Source organism: Spermophilus citellus (assembly GCF_964194105.1).
Source record: "Spermophilus citellus genome assembly, chromosome: 11".
In the NCBI taxonomy this organism is placed as follows: domain Eukaryota; kingdom Metazoa; phylum Chordata; class Mammalia; order Rodentia; family Sciuridae; genus Spermophilus; species Spermophilus citellus.
In genome coordinates, this window is record NC_138192.1 from 107,283,104 (window position 1) to 107,309,860 (window position 26,757).

Here is a 26,757-nt window from a genome sequence, read left to right on the forward strand (position 1 = left end):
CTATTCTGCCACAGTTGGGAATTAACTCAGTGCTTCAAATACATTTTTGTTATATAGATGTCTTCACTGGCTAAAGGGTGTACGGAAGCAAAACGCTCCTTATCTGGAATTACAGAGTAATGAATTTGAATTCTCCTTTTAATTCTATTGTAGAAGAAATTTATTTGTTAACAAGAACTACCTTAACACTAAATGTTTTTCTAAGCCTTCTATTTAGAGATGAAAAGGATGGAAATTCAAGCAAATTTCCTCTACCGATAGACACTAATTACAGAGTAATTAAGTTCAAATAAACCAGTGAATGAAGTATAAATAGGACCCCATTGCAAGTGACTACATTGCTCTGAGCTTGGCTGTGTAATTATATAGCTGGGGACACCCACCTCTTGCTTATCTGCATGGCAATGTCCACTTGAGGGAATTGTCCTGCCATATTTTTAATTCTAGTTGGGTTGTGTGAACAAGGTCATTACGTGCTCCTGGACTGCTTCCTCCTGCCTTTCCTGGAGGTAAAGATTAAATCTAGATGTAGTCAAATCTAAGCACAGCTAGAGACATATAAAAAGCCCCCCCAGAACAATGGAGAAATTGATGTTTGAGTATCTGCTGAATCCAGTGTCTGTTCTGGAGCTTCCTTTCCCTTGGTGTGGACATTTAAGAATTTGCTGTATCTAGCTATAGTCCAGGCCACTTTACTGGATTCTTTGTGCTTCTTCTTACCTGTTAACAGACCTGCTAATACACTATATGTGCAATAGTGGTATTGCCAATGGGTTCCATTAAGTTCACATCATTCAAAGCTTAGAGAGGTCCCCTCCTGTCAGCTGAGTAGAATGCCTTAAATCAACTTGCAACTCAACTCTCCAATGTCTTGATAAAATACAAATAGAACATGCAGCTTTTGTATCAAACCTAAACAATTCATTGAGGCACTGTCGTATCTATAATCTCACATGGTCCTCACAGTGTACTTACCAAGATTAGTATTTCTGTGTTTTTAAAGATGAAACTAAATCCTGAGAGGTCAGGTCAGTTGCTCTAGGTCTTCAGAATAATTGCTATGACCAGAAAGATCAGAACCTTGGTCTGTGGATTTCCACTTTCTTTTTTTTTTTTTTTTTTCATTGAAACTTTGGATTGGATAGGGAAGTTTCTGTTCCTTTTAGGTATTTTTCCTCTTGATGATGAAGACCTATGGCTAATGACTTCTGAACCATTTACATGTGTTCATACCCACACACTTCCCCTGGTGTTCCTCTGCAACCAGCAAGGTTTCTAATCTCCCCGCCCCCCACAACTGAGTATTTATATAAAAAAATCTTGTTTAAAACTGGTGGCATTTGTAGGATATTTTGCTTGTCTGTTTACATTTCTTATTAACTTTAATTTTCTTTTCCTCTATCAGATTCTCCTTCCTTATATACTGTACAAGGATGGTCATGTTTGGTGTTTCCAAATTATATGCATACATTTGAATCACTCTGAAGTAGTTTTTCTTTTTTGGGGGGAAAAACATTCTCTTATACTGTATAGGGATACCCAGCTTGAAGAAGTAGGTCTTTGAAACAAGCTGAATTTAATAAGAAGTGGTTAAGCTATTCTTTATTTTTTTACTCTTGGAAGAAATGACATAACACCCAATTTAAACATTTTGTCAGCATGTGAAATTCAGGGTAACTAGTTTTTTGATGCTGTTTCATCTCAGAGCAAGGAAACTGGCATTTTAGTGATCTGGTGTATCCATTTATTTGTGGGATAACTATGATTTGTACTATGCTGTTTAGATTATCAGAAATTCCTCGGACTTGCCTTACTACCTCTGTTGTAAGGAAGTCGTAGAAGAATTGCTGGGGGATGGGGGGGTGGTTCTGAGAAATTTGCAGTTATATTTATTCAGACTTGGGTAAGTTGCTTAGTCTCTCTAACTTCTCTCTAAGCCCCACCGTCCTTATCAATAACATGCACAATAATAAAGTTCCCACCTCAGAGACTGTGCCTGGCCTAAATGGGATCCCTCATATAAGATGTGATTTGCCTAGTGTGTGGAAATACTTAGTAAGTGGTATTAATTACTGAGCAGCCTCTGGAACTGCTCTTTCTTAAATAAAAGATTTCTTCTATTAAAACAAGAAGATGGGTTTTGAGGGTCATTCTGAGGACAGTTCTGGGGAGGGTGATTCTCAGAGTCTTCCTGGTGTTGTGGTTGCCATGTGCTTGGTTGATCCGTATTGGATGGAAGTGGCTTCAAGGAGTGACTACATGAGGATGTGTGTATGTCTAAGAGTCTGCAGTCCCTGAGCCATGTGAAGTAGATAAACTGGTGCTTGTACTCTGGGGGAGTAGAAAAGTGTCCCTATACCTTTGCTAATAATCTAAGCACTCAGAGAAGGTGTGGACATCAGGCATTTCAGTGAGTAGTAAGGTGAACCATTTTCTTCTTGGAGCTAATTGCTGAGTGTGTATGCTGTGGCCTCAAATACTTGTACTCTAAATAGCATACATTCCTATGACAATTTCTCCCAGAAATGTCCCAATTAGACATCCACTTCTCCTCCCCTCCCCCAATTTTCCAAACCAAACCAAACCCAAGAAATACTTCCAGCTGCCATGGACAGTTTTCTGGCTTTGGAATGAAATGTAACAATGATAATACCGAAACAAATAGAATAGTACACAGACCTTCAAATAAGACAAAAATTAGCAGGGTTAAAAATAGCAGATACACAATTCTGTTTTTGATTTGGACCCTGGGATATAATTGCTCAGGCTGTGACCAAGGGGTAAAATCTTGGGCCGTGTGCCTTTACTGAGAAGAGTACATACACTGATTCCTCTCCTATCATCAATCATTGCTAAAAACAGTGAACTCTCACTAATTATCTTGCTAATTACTGTGGGCTGTCCTGTGTGACATAATGGACTTGCATCTCTGCAGAATGTTCAAACTGTCAGGCTGCAGAAACACCATTGCTTGTTTTTTTTTTTTTTTTTCAGAACCAATGGGACATTGAAATGATGCTACCTTGTCCTTATTTTGGCTTCATAATGGTCTGTAGTAAAGTTTTCAGAAATGGTTAATCATTTTTCTTTCCCTTTCTAATTAAATCTATGTTTTCTTTATATATATATTATATGGGTAGTAATCCTTTTCAGGCCTCTGATGCAGTTACTGTTGCCCAAATATTAAGTTTATAAATTGTCCTGGCTGCCTATGAGGTCTTAAATTTATATTTCCACTTTAGTTTTCCAAAGGTCTTGGATTTCCCCTAAGATGTTTCCACACTCTAATGTATTAAAGGTTTATGACCTTATTTGATGGGTTTGTATGAAACACTGTTTGTGATGTAAGCTTTGAGAATCTTGGTGCTTTCACAGAGCCACCATCTTTCCCTTGTTATCTAGACTACCATTCCCACTATTTATCTTATGTTTCCATTTGCACGTCTAATAGGCAACTCAAAATGGAGCTCTTAATTCTAACATCTCCTGCCCTAACCAGGCCCTCCAAGCATCTTCCAGTGGCTCAGGCTGAGACCCTTTTCCCTTCTTTTTCTTAAAAACAACACTTCTAGCCATCGAATCTCATTCTCATTTCAAATGCAACCGAGAATCTAAGCACTTCTCCACTGGCCCCTCTGGTCTAATCCACCACTTTATCTCTTGCTTCCATTGTTATGTTGTCTTTCCAACTCTTGTTCCTGGTCTTGTCCTTCCTCTTCCACTCTGGTTTTGGTCTATTTTTACTCACAGGGATCATGTCACTTATCAGCTCAACAACCTCCAGGAACTTCCCATCTACTTGGAGCGACTCTCCCCCCCTCCAATCATAACATGACCACTGAAGAAAATTAAGTTATTACTAGTAATTATAGTTGGATAGAAGGAAGTACTCTTTATGTTTGTATGTTTGTACATATAACATAAGAAGATTAATAAGATTTAAATATCATGTTCACTGATGGTTTGAAAGTGTAATCGACTTTCTTTTTTTTTTTAAAATATTTATTTGTTAGTTTTCGGTGGACACAACATCTTTATTTTTATGCGGTGCTGAGGATCGAACCCAGTACCCTGCGCAAGCCAGGCGAGCGCGTTACTGCTTGAGCTGTTAAAAAAAAAAAAAAGAATCTATCAAAACTATCTTGAGCATGGTGATACATGCCTGTAATTCCAGCAACTTGGGAAGCTGAGGCAGGAGAATGGCAAATTTGAGATCAGCCTTGGCAGCTAAATGATACCCTGCCTCAAAATAAAAAAAAAATAGAAAATCCAGGGATGTAGTAGAGTGCCCTGGGTTCAAAATCCAGTGCTGGAAAAAAAAGTGTATTAAACTAACTGGCTTACCTACTTACTATATTAGTCAGATTTTTTTTGTCACTATGACCAAAATACTTGACATAAACAACTTGAAGGAGAAAAGATTTATTTAGGCTCCTGGTTTCAGAAGTTTCCCATGGCCAACTGGCAGAAACATCCTGGTGGAAGGGTGTAGTGGAAGCAAGCTGCTCAGCTCATGGCAGCTGAGAACAGAGAGGGAGAGGAAAGGGTCCAGGAGTAAGACACAGTCCCCATGGGCATGCTCCCAGTGACCTACTTTTTCCAGTCATGCTTCATCTGCCATCTCCATCATCTCCAGTAGTTTAATTAAAAGATGAACCCATTATGTCCCATCATAACTGTTTATAGGACACCAATAAAAACTTAAATTGAGCAACTTTATGCATTTCTTGTAAAACTTTATAAGTTTACGTTTTCATCTGCGTCCAATATGTTAGATGACGGGACATAATGGGTTAACCCATCAAATGAATAGATCCACTGATGAGGTCAGAGCCTTCAGTTATTTCCCCAAAGCCCCACCCACATCTGGAAATTATTTAATTGGGAATCAAGCCTTGAAGTATGAAAGCCTTTGGGAGACATTCTAGATCAAAACCATAATGCCCACTGGAGACACATTCCAGTTTAAGAATTTGATTTTTCTATTTTCAAGTCCTAGACTATACAATTCAAATGGATTAGGTGATTTTTTAAATTGCAACACATAAAACAACAACAACAACAAAACAACACCTAAATGTGCTTATTAAGGTTGTGACATGTTCAGGGTTATCTTTTGCTGTCCAGAAATGCTTTTGATGTGTCAATGTCTTGATAGAAGATTGTACTTTTCACTAACCAGAGAAATAAAATTGATGCTTTTGAGTTCAGCAGTGGACTAAGTAAGGGAAGTATTATTGCTGTGTAGACGTGAGGATTGGTTCTCATTTCCATGAAGAGGGGTGCTTTCTTCCTGGTAGCTGGGGAAGTTTCTTGAGGCCAAAGAAGAGAAGCTTCATAGTGGTTACAGGAGTCTTCACGGAATATTTGGGGTGGGGCCCTTATGTGAAAGGAAAGTAGGTTATCCTGCAAATATTGGGCTTCCTAGGAAGAGAATGATCAAAGAAAATTGGGTATAGGCTGAGGTTCTGAAAAAAAATTGCTCAAAAGGAATATTTGGAGATGTGCTAAAAGTTGAGATTTGATTAGATGAACAATACAAATGAGAATAATGTTTGAAAAAATAAGGATGAATAGTTAAGTTTTTGCATGATTAAAATTGTTTTATTGTGAGAAAGTTATATAACATAGAATTTACCATATTAACCCTTCAAGTATACATTTCTGTGGCATTGAATATATTCACTGTCATTCAATCATTAGACACCACTCATCTCTATATCATTTTTATCTTTTTTTAAACTTTTATTTTTTTAAAAAAATACTATTTTTTTTAGTTGTAGTTGGACACAATTCCTTTATTTTTGCTTTTATTTGTTTTTATGTGGTGCTGAACCCAGGGCCTCGCATGTACTAGGTGAATGCTCTACCATTGAGCCACAACCCCAGCCCAACATTTTTATCTTCTTCAACTGAAACTCTGTGCTCATAAAACACTAACTCCCCATTCCTTCCTCTCTGCAGCCCCTGGTAACCACCATTTTTCTTTGTGTCTCTGTAAATTGACCATTCTAGGTATCTCATATAAATGGAATCATAAAATATTTGTCCTTTTGTGACTAATTTGTTTCATTTATCATAATGTCAAGGTTCTCATGTTCTAACATGTATTGAATTTCTTTCCTTTTCAAAGCTGACTAATATACCATTGTGTGTTTGTACCACATTTTGCTTATCCATTTGTTCATTGATTGACACTTGAGTTGCTTTGGCCTAGTGTGAATCATGCTGCTGTGAACATGGATATACAAATACCTGTTTGAATTTCTGCTCTTGATTCCTTTCAATGTGTACCCAGAAGCAGAATGATGGATTATATATACTTCTATTTTTAATTTTAGAGTAATCACAGAATTACCATATAATTTCCCACGGCAGTGGCACCATTTTACATTTCCACCAGTAATGCCCAAGTGTTCTGCATCCTCACCAATACTTGCTATTTTCTATTTCTTGTATTGACAATCCTAGTGAGTGTGGAATGGTGTCTCATTGTGATTTTGGATGCATTACCCTAATTATTAGTGTGGTTGAACATCTTTTCATGTGTGTGTTGGTAATATGCATATTTTCTTTGGAGAAATGTGTATTCTATCCTTTGCCCATTTTTTTGGTTGTTGATTGAAGGATTTCTTTATATATTCTGAGTATCATTCCCTTATCAGATGTGACTTACAGACATTTTCTCCCATTCTGTGGGTCGATTTCCCATTTTGTTGATGATTTCCTTTGTTACACAAAAGTTTTTTTTTTAATTTTGGTGATGTCTGATTTATTTATTTTTTCTTTTGTTTCTTATGTTTTTGGTGTCCTACTTAAGAAATCACTGCTAGAGCCTATCTCCTGGAGGTTTTCCCAAGAGTTTTGTCATTTTAGGTCTCATGTTTAAGCCTTTGATTCATTTTGAGTTAATTTTTGTACTTGGTGTAAGGTAAAGGTCCAACTTTATTTATTTATTTATTGTATGTAGCTATCCAGTTTTCCCAATCCCATTTGTTGAAAAGACTTTCCTTTCTCCTTTGAGTAGTCTTGGCACCCAAGTTGAAGATCAATTTTTTTCTAGACGAGTTTTTACTGAAGGGCAGAAATTCAGCTTAATCTTCAACAGAATGAACAACTGCAACCCATTACAGTGTCTAAAAAGATATTGAATTTGGTTTTGACATGTGGGCAAAGTAAATTTTGGTTCTGTATGTTCATGGAAGGGGCCTCTAAAGGAGAGAATTAAAGTCTGTCATTAGTTGTCACACTGTATGCATAATGACTTAGCATGTTCCTGATCCATCATTGTGATAAATTATTTGTGGTTATTTTCATCTGTCAGGGCTAGTGTGTTTTGTTTTGTTTTGTTTTAAGATAATTTGACTGTTATTCCATTGGTCTACATGTCTTTATATCAATACCACACTATTTAGATTAGCACACTTTGTAATATGTTTTCAAACAGGAAGGTGGGACCTCTACTTTTGTTCTTTTTCTGTTTTTTGTTTTTGTTTTTGTGTGTGTCTGTGTGTGTGTGTCTGTGTGTGCTGGGGATTGAACGCAGGGTTTCACACATGCTAAGCACATGCTCTGCCACTGAGCTATATTCCTAGCCCCTGTTCTTTTTTTCCTTTTTTTTTTTTTTTTTTGAGACTGGTTTGGTTATTGGAGTCCCTGGGGATTCCATTTGAATTATAGGATAAATTTAAAATTTTCTATTTCTGCAAAACAGACATACACACACACACACACACACACACACACACACACATACACACCTAGAACTAATAAGTACAATCAACAAGAATTGCAAGATAACAAAATCAACATTCAAAATTAAGCTTAACTTTCTATACACAACAACGAACAATCCGAAAAGGAAATGCCACTAGAATTTTGGAAGGAACTGCACTGAATCTGCCGGTTGTTTTGAATGTGGTGTTGGCATTTTAACAATGGTGGATTTATCCATGAACACCTGATACCTTTCCATTTATTTGGTCTTTTTGTATTTCTTTCAATGTTTTGTAGTTTTTAGCACATAAGTCTTTTTCCTCCTTGACTACGTTTATTTCTAAGTGTTTTATTCTTTTTTATTGTAAATGGAATTCTTAATTTCCTTTTCGGATTGTTCGTTGTTGTGTATAGAAGTGAAGCTTATTTTTGAGTGTTGATTTTGTTATCTTGCAATTCTTGTTGATTTCACCTATTAGTTCTAGGTGTGTCTGTGTGTGTGTGTGTGGGGGGGAGACTTTAGGTCTTCTACATTTAAGATCACGTCATCTGTAAACAGTGATAATTTTATGTCTTTCTTTCCAAATTGGATGCTTTTCTTTCCTTGCCTAATTGTTCTGGTTAGGACTTCCACCACTATGTTGACTAAAAAATGGCAAAGCAAGCATTTTTATTTTCTCTTTTATTTTAGAGGAAAAGCTTCTAGTCTTTCACTGTTCTGTATGATGTTAGCTGTAGATTTCTGATAGATGGGCTTCATTTCATTGTACTAGTTTTCTTCTATTTATTTATTTATTTATTTATTTTTTGGTGTGTTTTACCTCATAGATTCCTTTAAAAGGGAGTCTGGACTAGGAGTAGAATAATTAATAGGCTCTGTATTAGGTAGCCAATTTGGGGAAAGCTGTTTAACCTCTTTGGATTAAAATTTCCTCATTTAGGGGCTGGGGATGTGGCTCAAGCGGTAGCGCGCTTGCCTGGCATGCGTGCGGCCCGGGTTCGATCCTCAGCACCACATACAAACAAAGATGTTGTGTCCACTGAAAAATAAATATTAAAAAAATTCTCACTCTCTCTCTCACTCTCTCTTTAAAAAAATAAATAAATAAAATTTCTCATTTAAAGAATATAAAGAGATTGAATTAGATTTGAAGATTTCAAACTTTACTGTGTGTTGGAACCATCTGGGGAGATAGTTGAAAAGATTTTGAGTTTGTAGGGCTGAATGTGGCCCAGTGATTTATATTATTATGTCTAAGGTCATTTTAACGTGGGCGAGTTTATTCTCTAGAACCCCTGGGGAACCTAAAATTCAGTGAATTATCCTCCAATAAAAGGTGATTGGGTGATCATCAGAGAATGATGAAATATGGGTACTGGCTGGAGTTAGGAGTCCTTCATTATTGCAGAGATAGCTGGTTTGTGAAGTAGCTGCCCCCTGGGATGTGGGTGTGTTGGATGAAGAGTGTGAGTACTTACTATTTGAAAATGAAAAGAGGCTCTGGGTGGGGGGTGAGGTTATTTGAGGAGAAAAGAGTTTTTGAAAAGCAAAAGCAGAGGAAGACTCAGGAAGAGTTTTGAATAGAAACTCATATGCCCCCGATTTGCCACCAGCAAGTCCTTGGCAAGACAGTTTCTGATGAGGAAATTCTAAATAGCAGTGTTGGCAAACCACTGAAGCAACATTACAGCAGATGAAACACTGGTGACCCATTTGCACAAACGTGCACTCTTCCATGTAAAATTGATGTAAATTGGTGTAAATATGTTGTGTAAAATTAGTGGTTACTCTGATATATTTACCTACATGGTCTAAGAATTCAGAGTTCATTAAGTTATAAAATGAACAGCACTCCTCAAAGACTGTTAGATTTCTGTTTTTAGTTCTTACCATGCTAAATAATTTATCCCTGCCCTATTTTTAGATATCCATCAACCTAAGATTTTATCTTCGGTCTACTGCTAGGAAAAGTGAATTTATCACACCATGGCAAGCTCCTTCCTTTCTTCCCTGACCTCCTGATATTTCCTTCTTGCACATTTTGAATTTTCTGTGGGCTTAGCAGGCATTCTATGGTTAACAGGGACTTGGAGGGGTGGGACTTAGGGTTAGAATTGTGGTAAGTGGCTGCCTTCTGCCTCTGGGGAGAGAGGTGAGCTTGGAAATCCAGGAGGAGCAGCCAGAACACGCTACCCCTCTATGATGGTTTGCCAAGAACTACTTAGCCCACAAGGCCTCTGCAAGTTCATGGTGAGGGATGCAGAGACAGGTTTGCCAAGAACTACTTAGCCTACTAGACCTCTGCAAGTTCATGGTGAGGGACTCAGAGACATTTTGTAGAGGGAAAAATAATTGCATATTTCCTGCTTCATTATTTTTTAAAGGTAAGAAGGGGCTGGAGAATGAAGGGCCTGTTTGTCTGTTTGCATCTAGAAGCCACTGATGGTTTTTAAGGGAGGAAAAAACAGTATTTGTTTAATACCTTAAAAAAGATCCTTTTGGAAATCCTACAAAAGGTGGACTTTTGAGGGGCAAATATTGCTGCAGGGAGACCCGGAAGGAGGGGCTTACAGTTGTCTGGTGTGGACGTGTACTGGAGTGGTAACAGAGGAATTGCAGATAAGTAGGTCAATTTGGGATGTATTTTAAAGGTAGAGCTTCCAGCTTGCTGGTGATTTGGAGAGTGGACTAGAAAAGGAGAGAAACTGTGGTAGGCAGAAGAATGCTCCCCTTCTTCAAAGACGTCCACATCCAAATCCCTAGAACCTGTGGACATGCTACCTCTCATGGAGAAAGGGACTTAGAGGATGTCATTGAGTTGAGGAACTTAGTATGAGGAGCTTATTCTGGGTTATCTGGATGGAACAAGGACATCATCATCAGGGCCCTTATGAAAGTCAGAGTCAGAGAAGGAGATGTGATGATGGAAGAGGATGTAGGCTGTGGGGCGTGGGGGTGGGGGGCCTGAGCCCAGGAGGACAGCAGCCTGCGCAAGTTGGGGAACACAAGGAAACAGGTTCTTCCCCACAGCATCTCAGTGGAACCAGCCCTGCCAACATCTTCACGTTAGATTCTAGATTCTGCTTTTGGATTTTTGACCTCTGGAACTGTGAGATAACAATTTATGTTGTTTGTAGCCATAACACGTACGGGAATTTGCTAGAGTAGCAATAGGAAACTAACCCGGGGCGAAGAATAACTGGCAGACCTTTTCCTGGGGAACAGCGTTATCATTTTTCAGCATGGATAGGTTGAGGAAGAAAGCTTGGAAGAAGGCCTAGAGGAAACTGAACCTGTTCTGCTTTGGAGGATGGTTGATCATCTCTGTGACTTGGTCTTGTGTCAGGGACAGGTGGGGATGAGATGGAAATGTAGGAGCCATCAGCAGGCAAATTGCACTTACAGACCTGGTAGTTTCACCCATGGAGTAAAGATGTTACATGAATCGTGGAAAGGCAACTTCGTAGCTTCCAAACAGAGGCCACATACTGACTTATTCCCTCTTATTTCTTGCTGTTTAAATTACAGTTGTTTTCTTTTGAGTCACCAAATGACATTTCAAAAGATAATAAGAAGCTGCCACTTTGGGAGGGAAGAAAGCAGCATTAAGCATCCTTTAAAAAGATTAAATTTTTGGACTGCATAATTTATTTCTTCATCGTTTTTTGAAGGATAAAACTTGACAGATTTAAACTTGGAGTTTAATTTGGGGGAATCTCTGTGGGTATACATTTTTTAAAATCTGATTCTTTTCAGGTGGATTACATTTCACTGGTGAAAGAACCATACTCCCCTTTTCTATTTGCATCAGTTTGCTTCCTGCTGTTTTGTTTCAAGGGTGATGGCTGCAAATGAACTTTGAACACAAGGTTGAACAAATTTTGTGTAAAGGCAATGCATCTAGAGGAACCCAAATTCATATAGCTTCTGTGTATATATAGAGAGGGGTCTTCTCAACCGGGAGCAATGTTGGCCCCAAAGACATTTGGTGATGTCTGGAGATATTTTGGGTTGTCACAGCTGGGAGTGATATGCTACTGGCATATTATGGGTAGAGGATAGGGATACTGTCAAATAGCACAGTTCACTGATATCCCCCCTCTCCCATCAAAGAAGCATCCAACCTGAAATGTCAATAGTGCTGTCAATAGAAACCTCACAATAGAAAGCTAAACCTGTAAGTTAGGAGAACTGTTATCTTTCTGTCACTATTTCCTATGTTACAACTATTTACATACCAATCCAGCAGATGTAGTCTTTTGCTGCCTTGATGTAAGTACTAGAACATTCTTCCAGATTCTATAATTTTTATTTTGTGGGAAACTGGGTAATTTAGTGTTCGCTGGCATAGAGGAAAGAAAGAAAAGTTTGCTAGCAGTCTCATTTAAATAGTATTTTTTTTTCTCTTTTGGCCAAGATAAAAGCATTAAATTTATATAGTCTTTCCATTTTTGGAAAAATTCATGTTCTCTAAGTAGTTTTTATTTTGGACTATTTATCAAATATTAATAACATCCTGTCCTCTCTAATCATGACTAAATCCTTCCCTGATATAGTTCTCTGCTTATTTCAGATAATCAAAAAAATAACCTGAAATAACTATAATTGAAATAATATAAAATTGTGAAATTACTTTATGTGTTTCTTATTCGTTGGCACTATTGAAATATTTTGGAGCACTGTGATTTGAAGAATAGTATTTCTTTCGTTTGCTGACTTAAGTAGCAGCTCAAGGGATAGGTGTGAGAAGTAGAGAAATTTGTACAATGTTGTGGAGGTTTTTTGTTTCTAGTTTCACAATACAGACTTAATTGCTAAATTAATAAGAGACTTTGATGAACCTACATTATTTAGTAGGATGTCAGATGTATGCCTTAATCTCTGTGACATAAGATCAGGCTGCAGAGAGGAGATACAGATAGTAAATTAAAATCAGTAAGTGTATACCTTCCAAAATTCCTAAAATGAAATATATGATAATGTATTTCAAAAAGCATGACAAATTTGAAATATTAAAAGTTGTCAAGATAACTTGCAAAATACAGAAATAGGTTCTCCGAAAATAAAAAAATTATATTGTTGCTTAGGTTCTCATTTGATAACAAACCTAAAACATTACATAGATGTTGTGAGAGCCAACATTTGCTTATTAAAAACAGGTAAAACATTTTATATCATGTCCAATATTCTACAAATTAGTTTTAAAAATTGGGTGAACACAGGGTAAGTGGTTGACATTTTGCAGAACTTTATGGAAGTTGCATGTTAGAGAACATGAGGGTGCTTGGGTATTGCTTTTTCCACACCTAGCTTTGGGTAAAATATGTGTGTCACACGTGGTATTTGTTTTGAATAAAATTGTGAAACAGGACAGATTTGAGCCTCGTGTCAGGAACAAGCCTTAAGGGCATTGCTTAGGGAAGTCCAATGGCACCTGCATATTTGAAAATGGAGAAATCGATCTTTGGCATGACCCCCAATTTTAAGGTTCCTCTTTCCATCCAATGGGGCAGAATGCAACCCATCAAATATCATAGATATGGTCAAGATTCAGAGCAAAGGACAGAGCCAGAAGCTGCTGAGGATCAGAAAAACTGACCTCTCTCTAGTCCATAGAGTGGATCACTGTAGACAAAAGGAGGCTGTACCCCAGGAAGACATGACTTGTGACATGGATCTTGAAGAGGGTAGGCAAGGAAAGCATACCTCTTTGAAATACCATTGTCACACAGCTGTCTCTTCGGTGTGAACTTGGAGCAATCTCATCAACAGAGCCAGAAAAAGTCCTGCAAATAGAAATAACTGCTCTGGTTTAGCTATCCCAATAAAAATCCCTGGACAAGAATGATATGAGATCCACTACTGAGGATCAGTAGAATCAAGGTATTTCAAGAGAAGAGAGGTCTCGCTGGGGCAGGTCTGTTCAGCCTCCCTTAGATATATGTTTTGAATAGTTTCTTAGTAAGGGAGAACTGGAAATTAATACTTGAATCTGTTCTATATCATTTATGGTTTGCTAAATATAACAATGCACAAGTGAACTGTGTAATTACTGGACCATAATTCTCACTTTGTATCTCAGACTCATTCATTCTTAACTAATCCTTCTGTGGACGTAACATGCAAGTTAAAGAACCTTATTTGGCCCTGGAGAGAGATTTGAATTGACATAAGTCCACTGGGTTGCCGTAGCCAGAATGCCAAGGACAGGGCAACAGCCCAGGACTCCTCATGGAGCTCTGGCTTCAGGGGGCTTTTTTTTTTTTTTCCCTGTAAGGATAGTATTAACATTATATAAGCAAATTTAAAAAGCTGTCGGGTAATGAGTCACAGACATTAATCATGGAGCTTGCTGGTTTTTGCTTTCCATACCCTGTTCTGTTCTTTTATTGAAATTACTTAGTGGGTGTTCAATAATTCTGTCTAGAAAGACAGAATATGTTCTTGCTTTATGACAGAATTATTAGCAGAGAGAGAAGCCCTCCTCAGAGCGGTGTGGTGCGGCGATGTAGGAATTGATGAGGAGAAAGAACAAAATGAATCACACCTTAGCTACTAGATTAATGCATCAAATTAAATGTTACTATTCAGGAAGGCGGCAGAAAGGAACTGCTTCCATGGCAACTGTTGTCATAGTTGTATTCTTACTCGTCTTTCAGAAAATATATGAAAGCTAAAGAATACAGCTGTAGTGATACTTGTAATGCTTTACTCATTTTCCCATTGCAAGTGGTCTGAAGGATGGTGATTCATTCTCTCTCATTAGCTGGTATTGTCAGTTTAATATCCAGAAAAAGATTAATTACCAAAGGTAAATGCATAGAAGACTTTTAATGTGAATGTTTGAAGATGACAGTGAAAGTATATCATTACAGGGTCCACTCGGCGGGTTGCTAAATAATCACTAAGGAAAATCTCGGTTTGTCTTCCTTCTCCTATTATATGAAATATATCTTCTCTTCTTTAACATTTAAAAAATTTGAAAAGAAAATTTTCATATAGCGAACCCACAATTTATTTACTGGAGTATCCAGGCCTGTCATCTTTCTTTCTTTTCAGTGTTTATCTTTTGCCTGTATCAACTTTAAGAGCTTCTCAAACTGATGGTGGGTAAGAAAAGGGCAGGGGAAGATAAAAACTGAAATCTCTTTAAAAAATTGATTAATTTAGAAAAGAGCTCTGGTAGATGATTGATCAGAAGTTTTGCAAATCCATAAACCTATGCTTTCCTTTCTCCGTATCGTCAGATTCAGTAATTGAATATTGGCTAGGTTTTTTTTTTTAGAGACGAAGTTTAATCTTTCCTGGCTAGGTTTCACAGACAACAGAGTCAGTGACCCGCTTCCTTTATAAGGAGGTGCCAGTCTCTGGCCTGTGAGCTGAGTGTGCTTTTCTGATCTTTTGGTCTTCTTTTTGTACTGTCCTCCAAAGGACATGGCTTCAGCTTCCTAGCTCAAGGCTAAATGATACATTTGCTAACAGAATACATGAGCATTTTTTGGACTGTGTATGTGTTCACACCATTTATTGATCTCATAAAATGCTGTATTTTTATGCTCAACTGTCATGTTGAATTCTCACCGTTATCTAAATTGCATTTTAACACTCCAGAATGGAAGGCATCCTGTGTTTTACTCCAAAAGTATGTTTCTGGTACACTTATTTATTAGCAAACACTTAGGAAGACTGGGTAATTTTATCCTATTAAATCTTAGAGTTATCTGAATTCTATTTGTTGAATGCTGAGGATAACTTCCCTGTAAACTTGTCAGCTCTCTCCAGCTCCCAGAATTCTCCCTCTTCAAATTCAAATGTGCCTGTGGTCCATACTCCAAATTTCATAATTAACCATGCTTACAAAGTCATAATATTATTTTTTAATCGGCTTATTGTATTTTCACTCTTTGTGCTTTCTCATTTTATTTCCCCAATAAGATTATAAACTTTTTGATATGAATCCTAATTCTGCTATATCTTCACATCTGCTGCAGTGTTTCACACATGGTAGGTATTCAATGGAAATTTGTTAATGTCTTAACCAGTAATACTGTGAATTGGAACATGGTAGGAAAAAAAAAACATGATGATATTCTCTTCCACGAGCTACCTATTTAAATGCATCTTGGCAAGAATGTTGAGCAAATTACCTTAATTTGCAAAACTGCCTTCATGTAACGTTTGCAGCTGTTTCTCTTCTCAGGAAAATGATTCATATTGCTTTAGAGACACGACAACTTGAACAAGGTCAAAGTACAATATATAACGGTAATTAGTAATTAAAAATATAACATTTGCAAATTCTGCAGAATATAAATGCATATTGGAATTTGCTAGAAGGTGGCCAGCTAGACTGGAAGAGAATTTTAAGGTGGGGCTGACTGATCCCTTTTCCAAAATGTTGATGCAAGTTTTTTTTTCTCCCTTTCTCCTTCTACTTTGGTGTCTCTTCTGAATTATTGAGCTCTTTTGATGTGGCCAACCTTTTCAGAAACTTTCTGCTACATTATTGTATAATTTAATCCTCACAGACATCCTGGTGGTAAGCTATTGTTATTTATATTTTAATGATTAGGAAACATTGAGGCTTGGAGGTTTAAGGACTTCTGGCATAAACTTGGCACTTCTCACTGAGCTGAAGCTAATACTGCATAAGTCTGATGTATGTCCTTGGACAAAAACATCACTTAACCTTTCTGTGCCTTTAAAGATTGTTTTTCTTCTATAATAGGGTAGTCAAAAGCTCAGCCTTGTCACCTACATGGTATATTGTCCTAGTTAGACACGGTGATGCCTGGAGATGATTAAAACAGGAGAAAACAAGGTGTTATTATTTTTATTATAACATGCATCTGCACATTCTCCAATGTACTAACTTCTAATAAGAGATGAGAACCAGAGTGCAATTAAAAATGGTCTGTTGACATTTTCTTTTGGGCTTTAAAACTATATTTGGGTTTTGCATTGTATAGGAAAAAGATCTACAAGGTGGATGTTTGCTTCTGCAGTGTCAGAATAGCCTGACTAAGCATCTGCAGAAAAACCCTGTGATCTAAACTGACTTGTTGTTCTCCAACTTGTGTCAATTTACACTCAATAGTTTATTGGTATTTAATTATTGGCATTTATTGCATTCTGTGCCTTCCTGTTATTATGTAAAAGGAAATCATACAGAGCAGCCAAGTTGTCCAAAGGCTTCCTGGGAAGCGCCCTCTGACTCCAGCAGCTCAGCTCATTACAGCAAGGCAGGCTCCTAGTCTAGTCTCAGCTTCCTGGCTTCCTCTCCCCCTACCCCTAACCCTTCTTACCTGTCGGTGAATTTCCAAATCTGTCTTCTCTGAGACATCAGAAAATGTCCTGAATCTCAAAAGAAGATGATGTTTGAGATTCTGCAAACTTTCCCCACTATATTTGAAGAATATGAAATAGAAACTCTTGAAGGGTCTATTTGAACACTGTAAGTGTAAAAAAAGCCATATGCAACAAGGTAAAGGAAGAGAAAGCGCCTCTTGAAAAGGTACAAACCTGCTGCATACATGCACGGCGTACATATTCAATATTTTAATAAGCTTAGGATGAGAAAAATTATCATAGTGGTGAGGGACATAAAAAATAAAAACAAGAAAAAGATTAATGCAGTTCCATTAGTAATCAGCTTTTAGCTGCTTTACTTTTCCTATGATTCTTTCAAACGAGAAGAAAGCTTAACACTCTAATGACCACATTTTGCTCTCTCTGGCGCCCTCCTTCTTGGAAGCTTAGATCCACAGCCCCGTTTAAAGAGCAGAGCTTCAATCATTTCACTGGCATTTGCTGGGACCTGCTCGATGCCCTTCAGGGCCTCTTACTTTCATTTGGAAAACATTTTCCTACCTTATTGATTTACTACTCTGGACATATTTCCTTCATCACTTGAACGAATGTCTCCCTAATTAGAAGACATCTATCCATTGACAAGCTGGAAAGCTACTTCCAAATTCTCTTCTGCTTCCCAAACTGTGTATGATATAGAACATGCTAAAGGTAGGCAAGTGGTGATTGACAGCATAGACACCCACTTTGTCAAGTGGCTCAGTTTCTCCCGAATTATGAAATTCAGTCTGGAAATATTGTCTGAATTTTGGGAAAGTGGAGGCTTTCTATTTCCCATTTTCGGTTCCAGTTATAGATACATGCTAGAGAACTTACAGATTCTTGCTAAGTGGCAGAGAGTCCCCTGTGAAGTATAGTTACATGAAACTCGCAAACTCTCAACTGCCTGCTTTTTACTTCTATAATGAGATGGTTATTTTTCTCTTGTTTTAATGTACATATTAACTGTTCTAGAAAACAGCCACATTTCTTCAGCTTATCCAGTGTTCTTTACACAAAATTGAGCATATACAGCTACTTACTGTCCCAGCAGTGCTTGATAATCAGGTGCAAAACAAGGCTTAGCTGAAGAAGCTAACGGTTTTCTCAGTTATTTAACATGATACCATTAGGTGCCATTTACTAGGAACAAAAAAACAGAAAAACAGAAGCACACTGTGAAGATGTGTGAATTGTTCTTCAGTGAAGGAGGTTTGTGTATATAATTGAGTTTAGTTGTTTTTGTTTATAGAACTCCTGTAATTTCCCTGGGCCAGATTCTGAGTCAAAAGAAAAATGCCAATGTGCTGAGGCAACAGCTGTTCCCAGTTCTTCAGGGTGGTAATTCTGAGCCCAGTGATGTGCTCATTCTTCTTGTGAAATGATGCTTTTTGGTTATAAAACCTTGTGTTCTTCCCCAGTGCTACAATAGTGGATGTTCTTATAAAAACAAGGCTGTTTAACAGATATTCTGAAGGAGAGAATAACTATGACCTCATGTGTGGTTCATGAACCCTTCTCTGAAGTATTCCTGTAATCTGATTTTGTATTGCTGAGCACATTTTTAGACCTCACCATATAGTTCCATCTTTGTAAAAGAAGAATAAGACTGTAGGTAGTCTTTGTATTTTCAGTAATGCTTGTCAGTTAGGCAGTGATAACACTGTATTAAATCAACCCAAAGTGATATGGCTGTCCTGTCAAAACCTCATCTCAGCCATTCTTTCAATTTCCTACTGTTAGGAAGAGGTGTGCTAATCTTATTATTAAAATTCTTTTTAATTTACTAAAAAAATAATAATGAGGGCTCACTTACCTGGTTCTAGAACATATTTAAAATGGATATTTATCAAAACTGTATATTATTTTGTTAAAGAAAACGTGATAACTTGCAATGGAATAACATGGAGTCCAGAAGTTAAAAGCTATTTTGTGTCGAGGACAGGGCACAAATGACAGATTGATAGGGAAAAATAGCACTTTTCAGATATTTGTTTTGGTGTGGAGGAGAATCTGTACTCTGCACACAATTGCACAATGTGAAACAGAGGAAGGAAAAGCAGTGCAAGGAAAGTAACATATAAATAATGTGTTGAAATTACTTAAAAAGAATGTAACTCTATTAAATATATATACAGTTTGTACTTGATACATAGGAAAGATACATGCATGGGTAAATCTGAAATTATCTTAAAGAAAAAAGTGCAGCCTCATAGAATTAAAATAAATTAAAATGATCAAACACTTTTACTGATGAAAGTTCATAACATGAGATTCCACCCCACCCCCTCTGTGGAGGAACCCGTAAGTTGTGGCTGACGTGGTGAATTGTTTAGTTCTGTTCACGTTTGATCATGTTGTTGATGGTGGTGATGATGAAGATAAAATGTGCCAGACGTGCTGAGTGAGTTGGGGGAATGGACGTAGCTTACTCTCTGGCTCCATGTACATATTTGACCTCATTCCTGTCATTGAGCACGTCACACAAAGCTCTCCAGTCTGCAGTCCACCTTTTCAGAGTCACTGTCATTTTCTCTGAAGGCTATTTTCCTACATGCCACATTCTTTTTTTTTTTTTAAATCAAAAAAGTTTTTTTTTCCCTCACACTCACGTTTTCACTCGAGTTTAGTAAATATTTTCTGCCGCGCCCTGAATACCCTGAATGCCTTCTCTTTCCCTGACATGTGGATTCTTACTCATCTTTTGCAATTTTGTTCAAATAGCCGTCCTGTACCCCTCTGCCCCTGGATGTGCTCAGTCTTGGTTGCTGTGGCCTATTAGATGCTGAGGCTTCTTCCCTGGAAAACAGCTGTTTTTTTTGAGGTCCAGGGCTGTGTCCCAGCCATCTTTTGACATAAGATGAAACTTGTATAAAAAGTGTAGAATGAGTGAATGAAGAAGCAAAAGGAAAGCTCAGTATTATTTGCTAACTCCTTCATGAAATTCTGTCAAACTGAAATGTGTCATCTTGATTTGGCATAAATGTGTTTTAGCAATTAATCAAACTGTAAATCCTAACAATTGTATAAAATGGGGGGTACTGTGGTTACCACGGGCTACCTTATTTTGCATTAGGGTGATGTTGTTATTTGTACTTGTCTTGTTGCTTACTTGCTACAAAAGGAGGCTTTTACTGGGTCACTGACAGTTCTTACTGTTTATAAAGAAGCTCCAGGAGGTGTATTTATCAGCTACTTTAAGAAAGGTTGCATTGATGAACTTTTCCTCAGCTATGTAGTGTTATTAGAAGAAAACATGCTTGAGGACCTATCTTTTTAAAAAAATATTTATTTTTTAGTTGTAGTTGAACACAATACTTTATTTTATTTTTATGTGGTGCTAAGGATCGAACCCAGGGCCTTTCACATGCTAGGTGAGCACTCTACTGGTGGCCACAACCCCAGCTGAAGGACCTATCTTATTCTCAGAAACTTTTACATACTTTTTTTTTTTTTAACTTTTGGAATCCAGAGCTGAAAAATCTTCCCTACAAAATATTCATCCAGGTAAATATTTTCATGCAAAAATATTTACTTCAAGATGCAAAATAAATGCATGAAAAGATATTTGTATTAGCCAAATAAAGGTTTATTTGCAGATGACATAGCCCACTTTTGATATGATAGATGTTTCTTTTTCATGCAGTAGTTTGGATGCTGGAACCCAAGAGAAGTCTGTGGCCTTGTTTTATGTGGTGATTTGGAGTTTGACTTGACATCCTATGGTGTTAAACATTCAGGAATCTCTTATTCTTTTGTATTTAAAATTTAATATTCGTTAATTTCCTTTGAAACTTTTGTTTATTGATCTTATTGAGTGACTATTTAATTGACAGTTGTGCTTGACTGGAAGTAGAAGTCATGGTTTATTCATGGTGTTTTATGGGTTTGGCATGGTAAAGCAGTCTTGACAATAAATAATTGGGGAATTATTGGAAGCTTGGATATTATGGAGGAGGGTCATTGATCTATATCTGTTTGCAAGACTCCTGTGATATGTGTGTGGAGCTCACTGTCCAGGGAAGGATGAAGGGTAGCACTCATCCCACCAGACAGAGGGAAGAACAAATTAAGTGATCCTAAGGCTCTGAGGACCAAGAGTTTATTCCTAGTGTGTGAAGGAGGTCTCAGGGGAATAATCCAACTGGACTTCTCTGGAGGATGGGGGGAGTTTTAATAATAAAAATGGAGTCAAGGGCAAAGAGGAGCGGAGAGGTAATGGGAGAAGGTGGGCATATAAAGTACCAGAAAGAGTGTGCCTAGTGTGTTCACACTGGTATCCTGTTTCCATGTACTGAGCGCTTCACAGATGCGTCTGGAATGTAGAGAGGAAGGACATTTGTGAGTCAAGGGAGGGGGTATAAATGTTGCACTTATCCTTGTCCTTTTTTTCTCTTTCTGATAGGACGGTGAAGGTAAGTTTCATCTTGAAATCCTTGATAACATTTAATTGATTTTTTTAATGTATATTATTCACTATGTTTCTTTGAGCTACACTAATCTTTAACACCTCATAAATATGATTTGAAATGAAATTATCTTTGTATTTTTGAATTAAGGAATCATAATGACAGTATTTGTAAATGTGTGACTTTTAAAGGGGGACATGGACTCTGAGTGTTCCCAGAGGGGCAAGCTGTAAGTGCTTTCTGAAGTTAGAAGACTGCGCAGTCCCATTTTACTGTCATATTCTGCCAATACATCATTTAGAGAAAGTTCCAGAGAAAATTCCAATTCCCACTGAAGATCAGAGTGATGATAGGATTTTTCACTTAGGTTTGCAGAAAGGTGTAGTTAGCTTTGTGCGCAAAACAGGCTGAAATCAAGCTTTAAATTAGTTAGACTTTTGCATATTTCATCATAGTCACTTTGGAAGTCTTGCAGAATATGTTCTTGATTTTTATCTCAAAGGGTTCATTTTAAAGGACTGGTTATCTTTTATTAGTTCTTTGCTGCTCAGATATCTATATCTTTCCAGCAAAGCCATGACAACACACCTAGTCTTTTAAAGAAATGAATTGATATATAAAAAAAGTTGGTCCTGTTTAATAACATTCTTGGTATGAAAATAATCAATCTTAGAGACAGGAAAGTAAGTTAAGGTTCTTTTGTCTTTTTGCTTCTACAGGCCGTCCATCTGGCCCAGGCAAGCTTCCAGATTGAAGCCTTTGGCTCTAAATTCATTCTTGACCTCACACTGAACAAGTAAGTATATAGTCATAATCCTCTAAAGCAGGTACCATAAAACTCCATCTCTAAGACACTGGTTTAGTAAAAATAATGTCTGTTACCATTGAAGCACTGTGTTTTCTACCAGATTATATGTCATAGAGCACTTAAAGAAAAATACAAAAGTCTGAACAGTGAATTGTCTTTATATCCTTTTCCTAAAAGAAAAGACATTTAACGTATTAAATATCTCAAATACAGCACTTACATATTATGATTTTGAAGAGAATAAATATTTGAAGTAACGCTATTTAATTAAATGTTAACTTGAATCATCACTATATATAAGAAGTATGATAAATTACTGATTGAAGTATAATTAGACTTCAGTCTAGAGATTTCTTTCATTTTACCTTTTATAATTCAATGCACATGACTCTGTAGGAAGAACAAAGTAAGTAATGACTTGCAAGTCCCTATTTTGAGAAGGCTCTTTGCTTCATAATTTGCTCTAAAATAAATTCTTAGAAATTTGGTGCTGCTGAAAATTTACCCAATTGTCTCCGTGCATGTGTTTATATTGATATTTAAATACAGTTTCCTAATCTGGAACCAGTTGTACAGATGTTTTTGTACAAAAGTAAATAAGAGATGTCATTTTAACCAGGCTGAAGAGCTCCAATAGAGCTAGTGCTGAGTCTTTCTTTGTGAAAGGGATTTTCTGTGTAATTTTCTTCAGTTACAGAAACTTTAATCAGTATTTTCAGTTCTCATCAGTATTTTGACCGGGACTGCATTTTTGCAGGAAAAAAGATCACTTAATGTTATTGGACACTATAATGTAGGTGACTGTAGCCAATATCTGAGGAATTACAAAGGACTATAAAGAACAACTATTAAATTTCTTGCGTGCCAAATTCTGTGAGCTCTGCAGAAAAAAAAATGCAGAGTCAGCTTGGGTGCTCCTTACTCAAGCATTATTGCAGCTTGAAGTCAGAATGAATCAGCAGAACTTAGAATTTCCTGTGTTAGAGATATTGCAGGTTTTCTTCTTTGGTTGAGTTCCATTTCGCCACGCTGTATCAGCACTGTGACTGCTGAAGAGATTTGTCTTGCCAAATCAGACTATGTTGAGTAGCAAGATATGGCTAATTTTAGTTTGTTTGGGTCCTCTATTCTTTTAATGCTTACTGCAGTGCATACCATCATTCTAGAATTAGCATGATGACAGCAACCACCACTGCTGTATTTTGAATGTTAAAGTATTATGACCACAGCAGAGCCTCATAAACAAATAGTGGATGACTGAGAAAGGGTCATACGGGATGTACAGTGTACTTAAGAATCCTGGGAACATACCAGAAATTATTTATCACTAATATTTAAAATGAAAAAGAATTACATTGAATATCTATTATGAATAGTACTTGCATTGAGGAATTTGGAATGGGGGAAGTTTTATAGATGAATATTTTTTTATTTTTTTAATTAATTAATTTATTTTTTGTACTGGGGATTGAACTCAGGGGCACTAGACTACTTAGTCACATTCCCAGCTCTATCTTATTTTATTTAGAGACAGGGTCTCACTGAGTTGCTTAGAACCTTGGTTTTGCTGAGGCTAGCTTTGAAATTGCAATCCTCCTGCCTCAACCTCCCAAGCTGCTGGGATTACAGGAGTGTGCCATCATACCCGGCAGATGAATATTCTTTTAGAAGAGTGTGAAATGTGTCTTGCTGGAGGTTAACATGGAATGTTATGATAGTATAACTTAACACAAAGGGTTCCCCTCTTTGGTGAGTGCAAAGCCAACTAGCATAATCAGGAGATAGAAGAGTGAAGAAAGTCTTTTTACTCACAGCAAGTAAGGAGCATGTTGGAGATGACTCCCAAAGCAGCATGTCTCTGAACATGGGAAGACTCCTGCATATTTGTATAGGAAAGACTTATCCCAAATAGAGGTGGGCATATTCCTGAGCATGCTCAGTTCAAGATCACACTTCTTCCTACATTGCACATTCAAAAATGGTGGATGGGAATGCCTCTGGGGTGGACATTTTAACATGATAAAAAGATTATAATGAGCAAAGTTCATTGTAGGTCACTTAAAAGAGTGACTTAGCAATTTTGCCTGGTTCAAACCATTCCTTGTGGTTTTCTTTGAAGGACCTTATCTGAAACAAACAACAACAACAACAAAAATAAACAACTTGAAAGGATGTTAGCAGTCATTTGAAAGGGCAGCAGCTCCTTTTACTACAAATACCTGTGAATGTCCCTGAAAGTTCCTGCCTAGCAGTTAATGGTCACATCAAGGAGAGGAAGCTTCTTGGGCTGGAGAAATGTCAAAAGGCATCTTGGAAAAGGTGATGTTTGAGCCACATCTTGGAGGACAAGTGATGGTCAGGAAGGGGAAGTGTTAGAGAATAGGAGGGAGAGGGAATAAAAGGAGAAATGTGGTCTAGGCATGTGAGGCCGTGTTTGCTAAGGAGGCAGGGCCATGTGGAAATGTGGCAGGTTGAGGGAGCTTCAGATATTTGTTGAGCTTCCTTGTAAATTACAAGATCGCGGCAGAAAAAGATGATTCAGGAGAAGTAAGTCTGGGATGTTCCTGGAGTCCTGGGCTAGAGGGGAGCCTTTCTTCAGGAAGTCCCTGCAAATCAAATCTGGCCACCTACCTGAAACCAAATGGAAAAAGGATTGGAGAAAGGAAGGAAAGGAATTTATTCCGTATGGTTTTACCAGGAAGACAAGGGGAATCAAGCATGCTCAGCCCTTTCCTCAGGGGTACTGGTATGAGTTCCCCCATTATATAGAGAAGCAGAACCAGAAATGTGCATAGTCAAGCAGTCTTGGTCAAACTGTGGACTGGTTGATCATTGTCTTAGGATTGGAGTTTGCTGTTGTCTGGGGTAGTTTCCACTCATCGCAGGATGTTCACTGATCAGACCTACTGTTGCTGGACTCCAAGGGGACTGAAGGAGAGAATGACTCAGAGAAAAGGCAGGTCAAGAAATCAAGATGACATTAGTTCCTTCAGGTTTGGAGACAGGATGTTGTAAAAATTGGCATTTGGCTGTGTTGATTATGATGTCCCTTCAAATCTGGAAAATAAGGCTGGGGTTGTCACTCAGTGGTAGAGCACTTGCCTAGCATGTTCGAGGGTATGGGTTCGATCCTCAGCACCACATAGAAATAAATAAATAAGTAAAAGTATTATGTCCATCTATGACTAGAAATATTTTAAAAAAGAAGCAAATTTGGAAAATACCTTAGTTACTCTTGTTAAGGCTTGATTCTAAAATTTCAAATAAAACTCTGGGTCTTTTTGAAGAAAAGACAGGATTTATTCTGGTCAGGGCCAAGGAAGCAGAAAGTAGACAGTTCTGCAGTCCAGGACAAAGGGTGCAGGTGGAGAATCAAGCTTTAAGAACCAAAAACCACAAAGGAGCGGGAGGGTGAAGCACGTACATAAGTCATAGAAGTGGAAAGTACCAATTAACAGAACATTCTTAGAATTCATATTTCTCGTATCTACTCAAAACAGCTCCATAATTTTTGTGGTCAGGGTGCAAGTGGGGGTCAGCTTCTATGCAAGTGGACTCGTGAGGAAAGGGTCGGGCAATTCTGTGCAGGGTGAGATGTCTGAGCAGAATGGAGTCAGCCTGACTTAACTTTCAAATCAGCCCATAACACTGTGTGTGTGTGTGTGCTACACACAGAGCTGAGCAGGAATCTGAACCAAAGTTTAAGATAATGAAAGATACAGATATGAAATGAAAGAAGAGATGCCAACCCTTTAATTTTGCTTTTAGTTAACACCCTGGACGTCTGCAAGCCTGTGTAGAGTCAGTGCTTTTAATAAAAGTCCCTTTTATAGGGACAACCTAATGCCTGGAAAATCAAGCTCAAGTGCTTGGCTGTTATCCCCTGGGCTGTGAAGAAATCAAGGGGAGCAAACACAGGTCTTATTCTCAGGCAGGGAGAAAGGAGGATTTTCAATAAATCTTCAGTTGATAGAAAGTATTAAAATTGCCTCAACGTGGATGACAAAGCAGGTAAAAGAGTAAAACCAATAGAGGAGCCTTGACTGGACAACTGGGCAGAAGGTGGACCAGCTGCCATGTGCAGCTCCAGGGAATAAACAGGTTAAGTGGTGAAGGGAAGGGAAGTCAGAATAGAGTTGAGGGGCTTTGGGACACACGTGGGCTCATATTTAGGGAGTAGTTGGAGAAAACCTTAGGGGAGAGGTGGAGAATAGAGAGAGTAGGCTTGGGAGTCACTTCCATATAGATATTAATGACATATATGGGTGTAGATGAGGTGGCCCAGGAAGGGGAGGTGGAATAAGAACAGTGGTAGGGAGAGGAAGAAGAGCTCGTGAAGGAGACTGAGAACGAGTGATTGGAGAAGTCGGTGGAGAATCAGGAGAGTGATTAAACGGAGAGTTTCAAAACAGAAAGGTGTGGTTTACAGCATCACATGCAGTGGAATGATCTGGAAGTTAAGGAGCAAAAATTGC

General features: G+C 37.8%; 1 protein-coding gene across 4 annotated transcripts in view; it reads left to right on the forward strand.

Moving 5' to 3' along the window:
* Window positions 1-26,757, forward strand: part of ADAM23 (ADAM metallopeptidase domain 23) — a 184,692-nt gene that overhangs the window by 11,271 nt on the left and 146,664 nt on the right. For all 4 annotated transcript variants that reach the window (XM_081261958.1, XM_081261960.1, XM_081261957.1 and 1 more), the window contains exon 3: window positions 22,194-22,270. In XM_081261958.1, coding sequence (XP_081118084.1) covers window positions 22,194-22,270 — 77 coding nt within the window. The remainder of the gene's footprint in view (window positions 1-22,193; window positions 22,271-26,757) is intronic.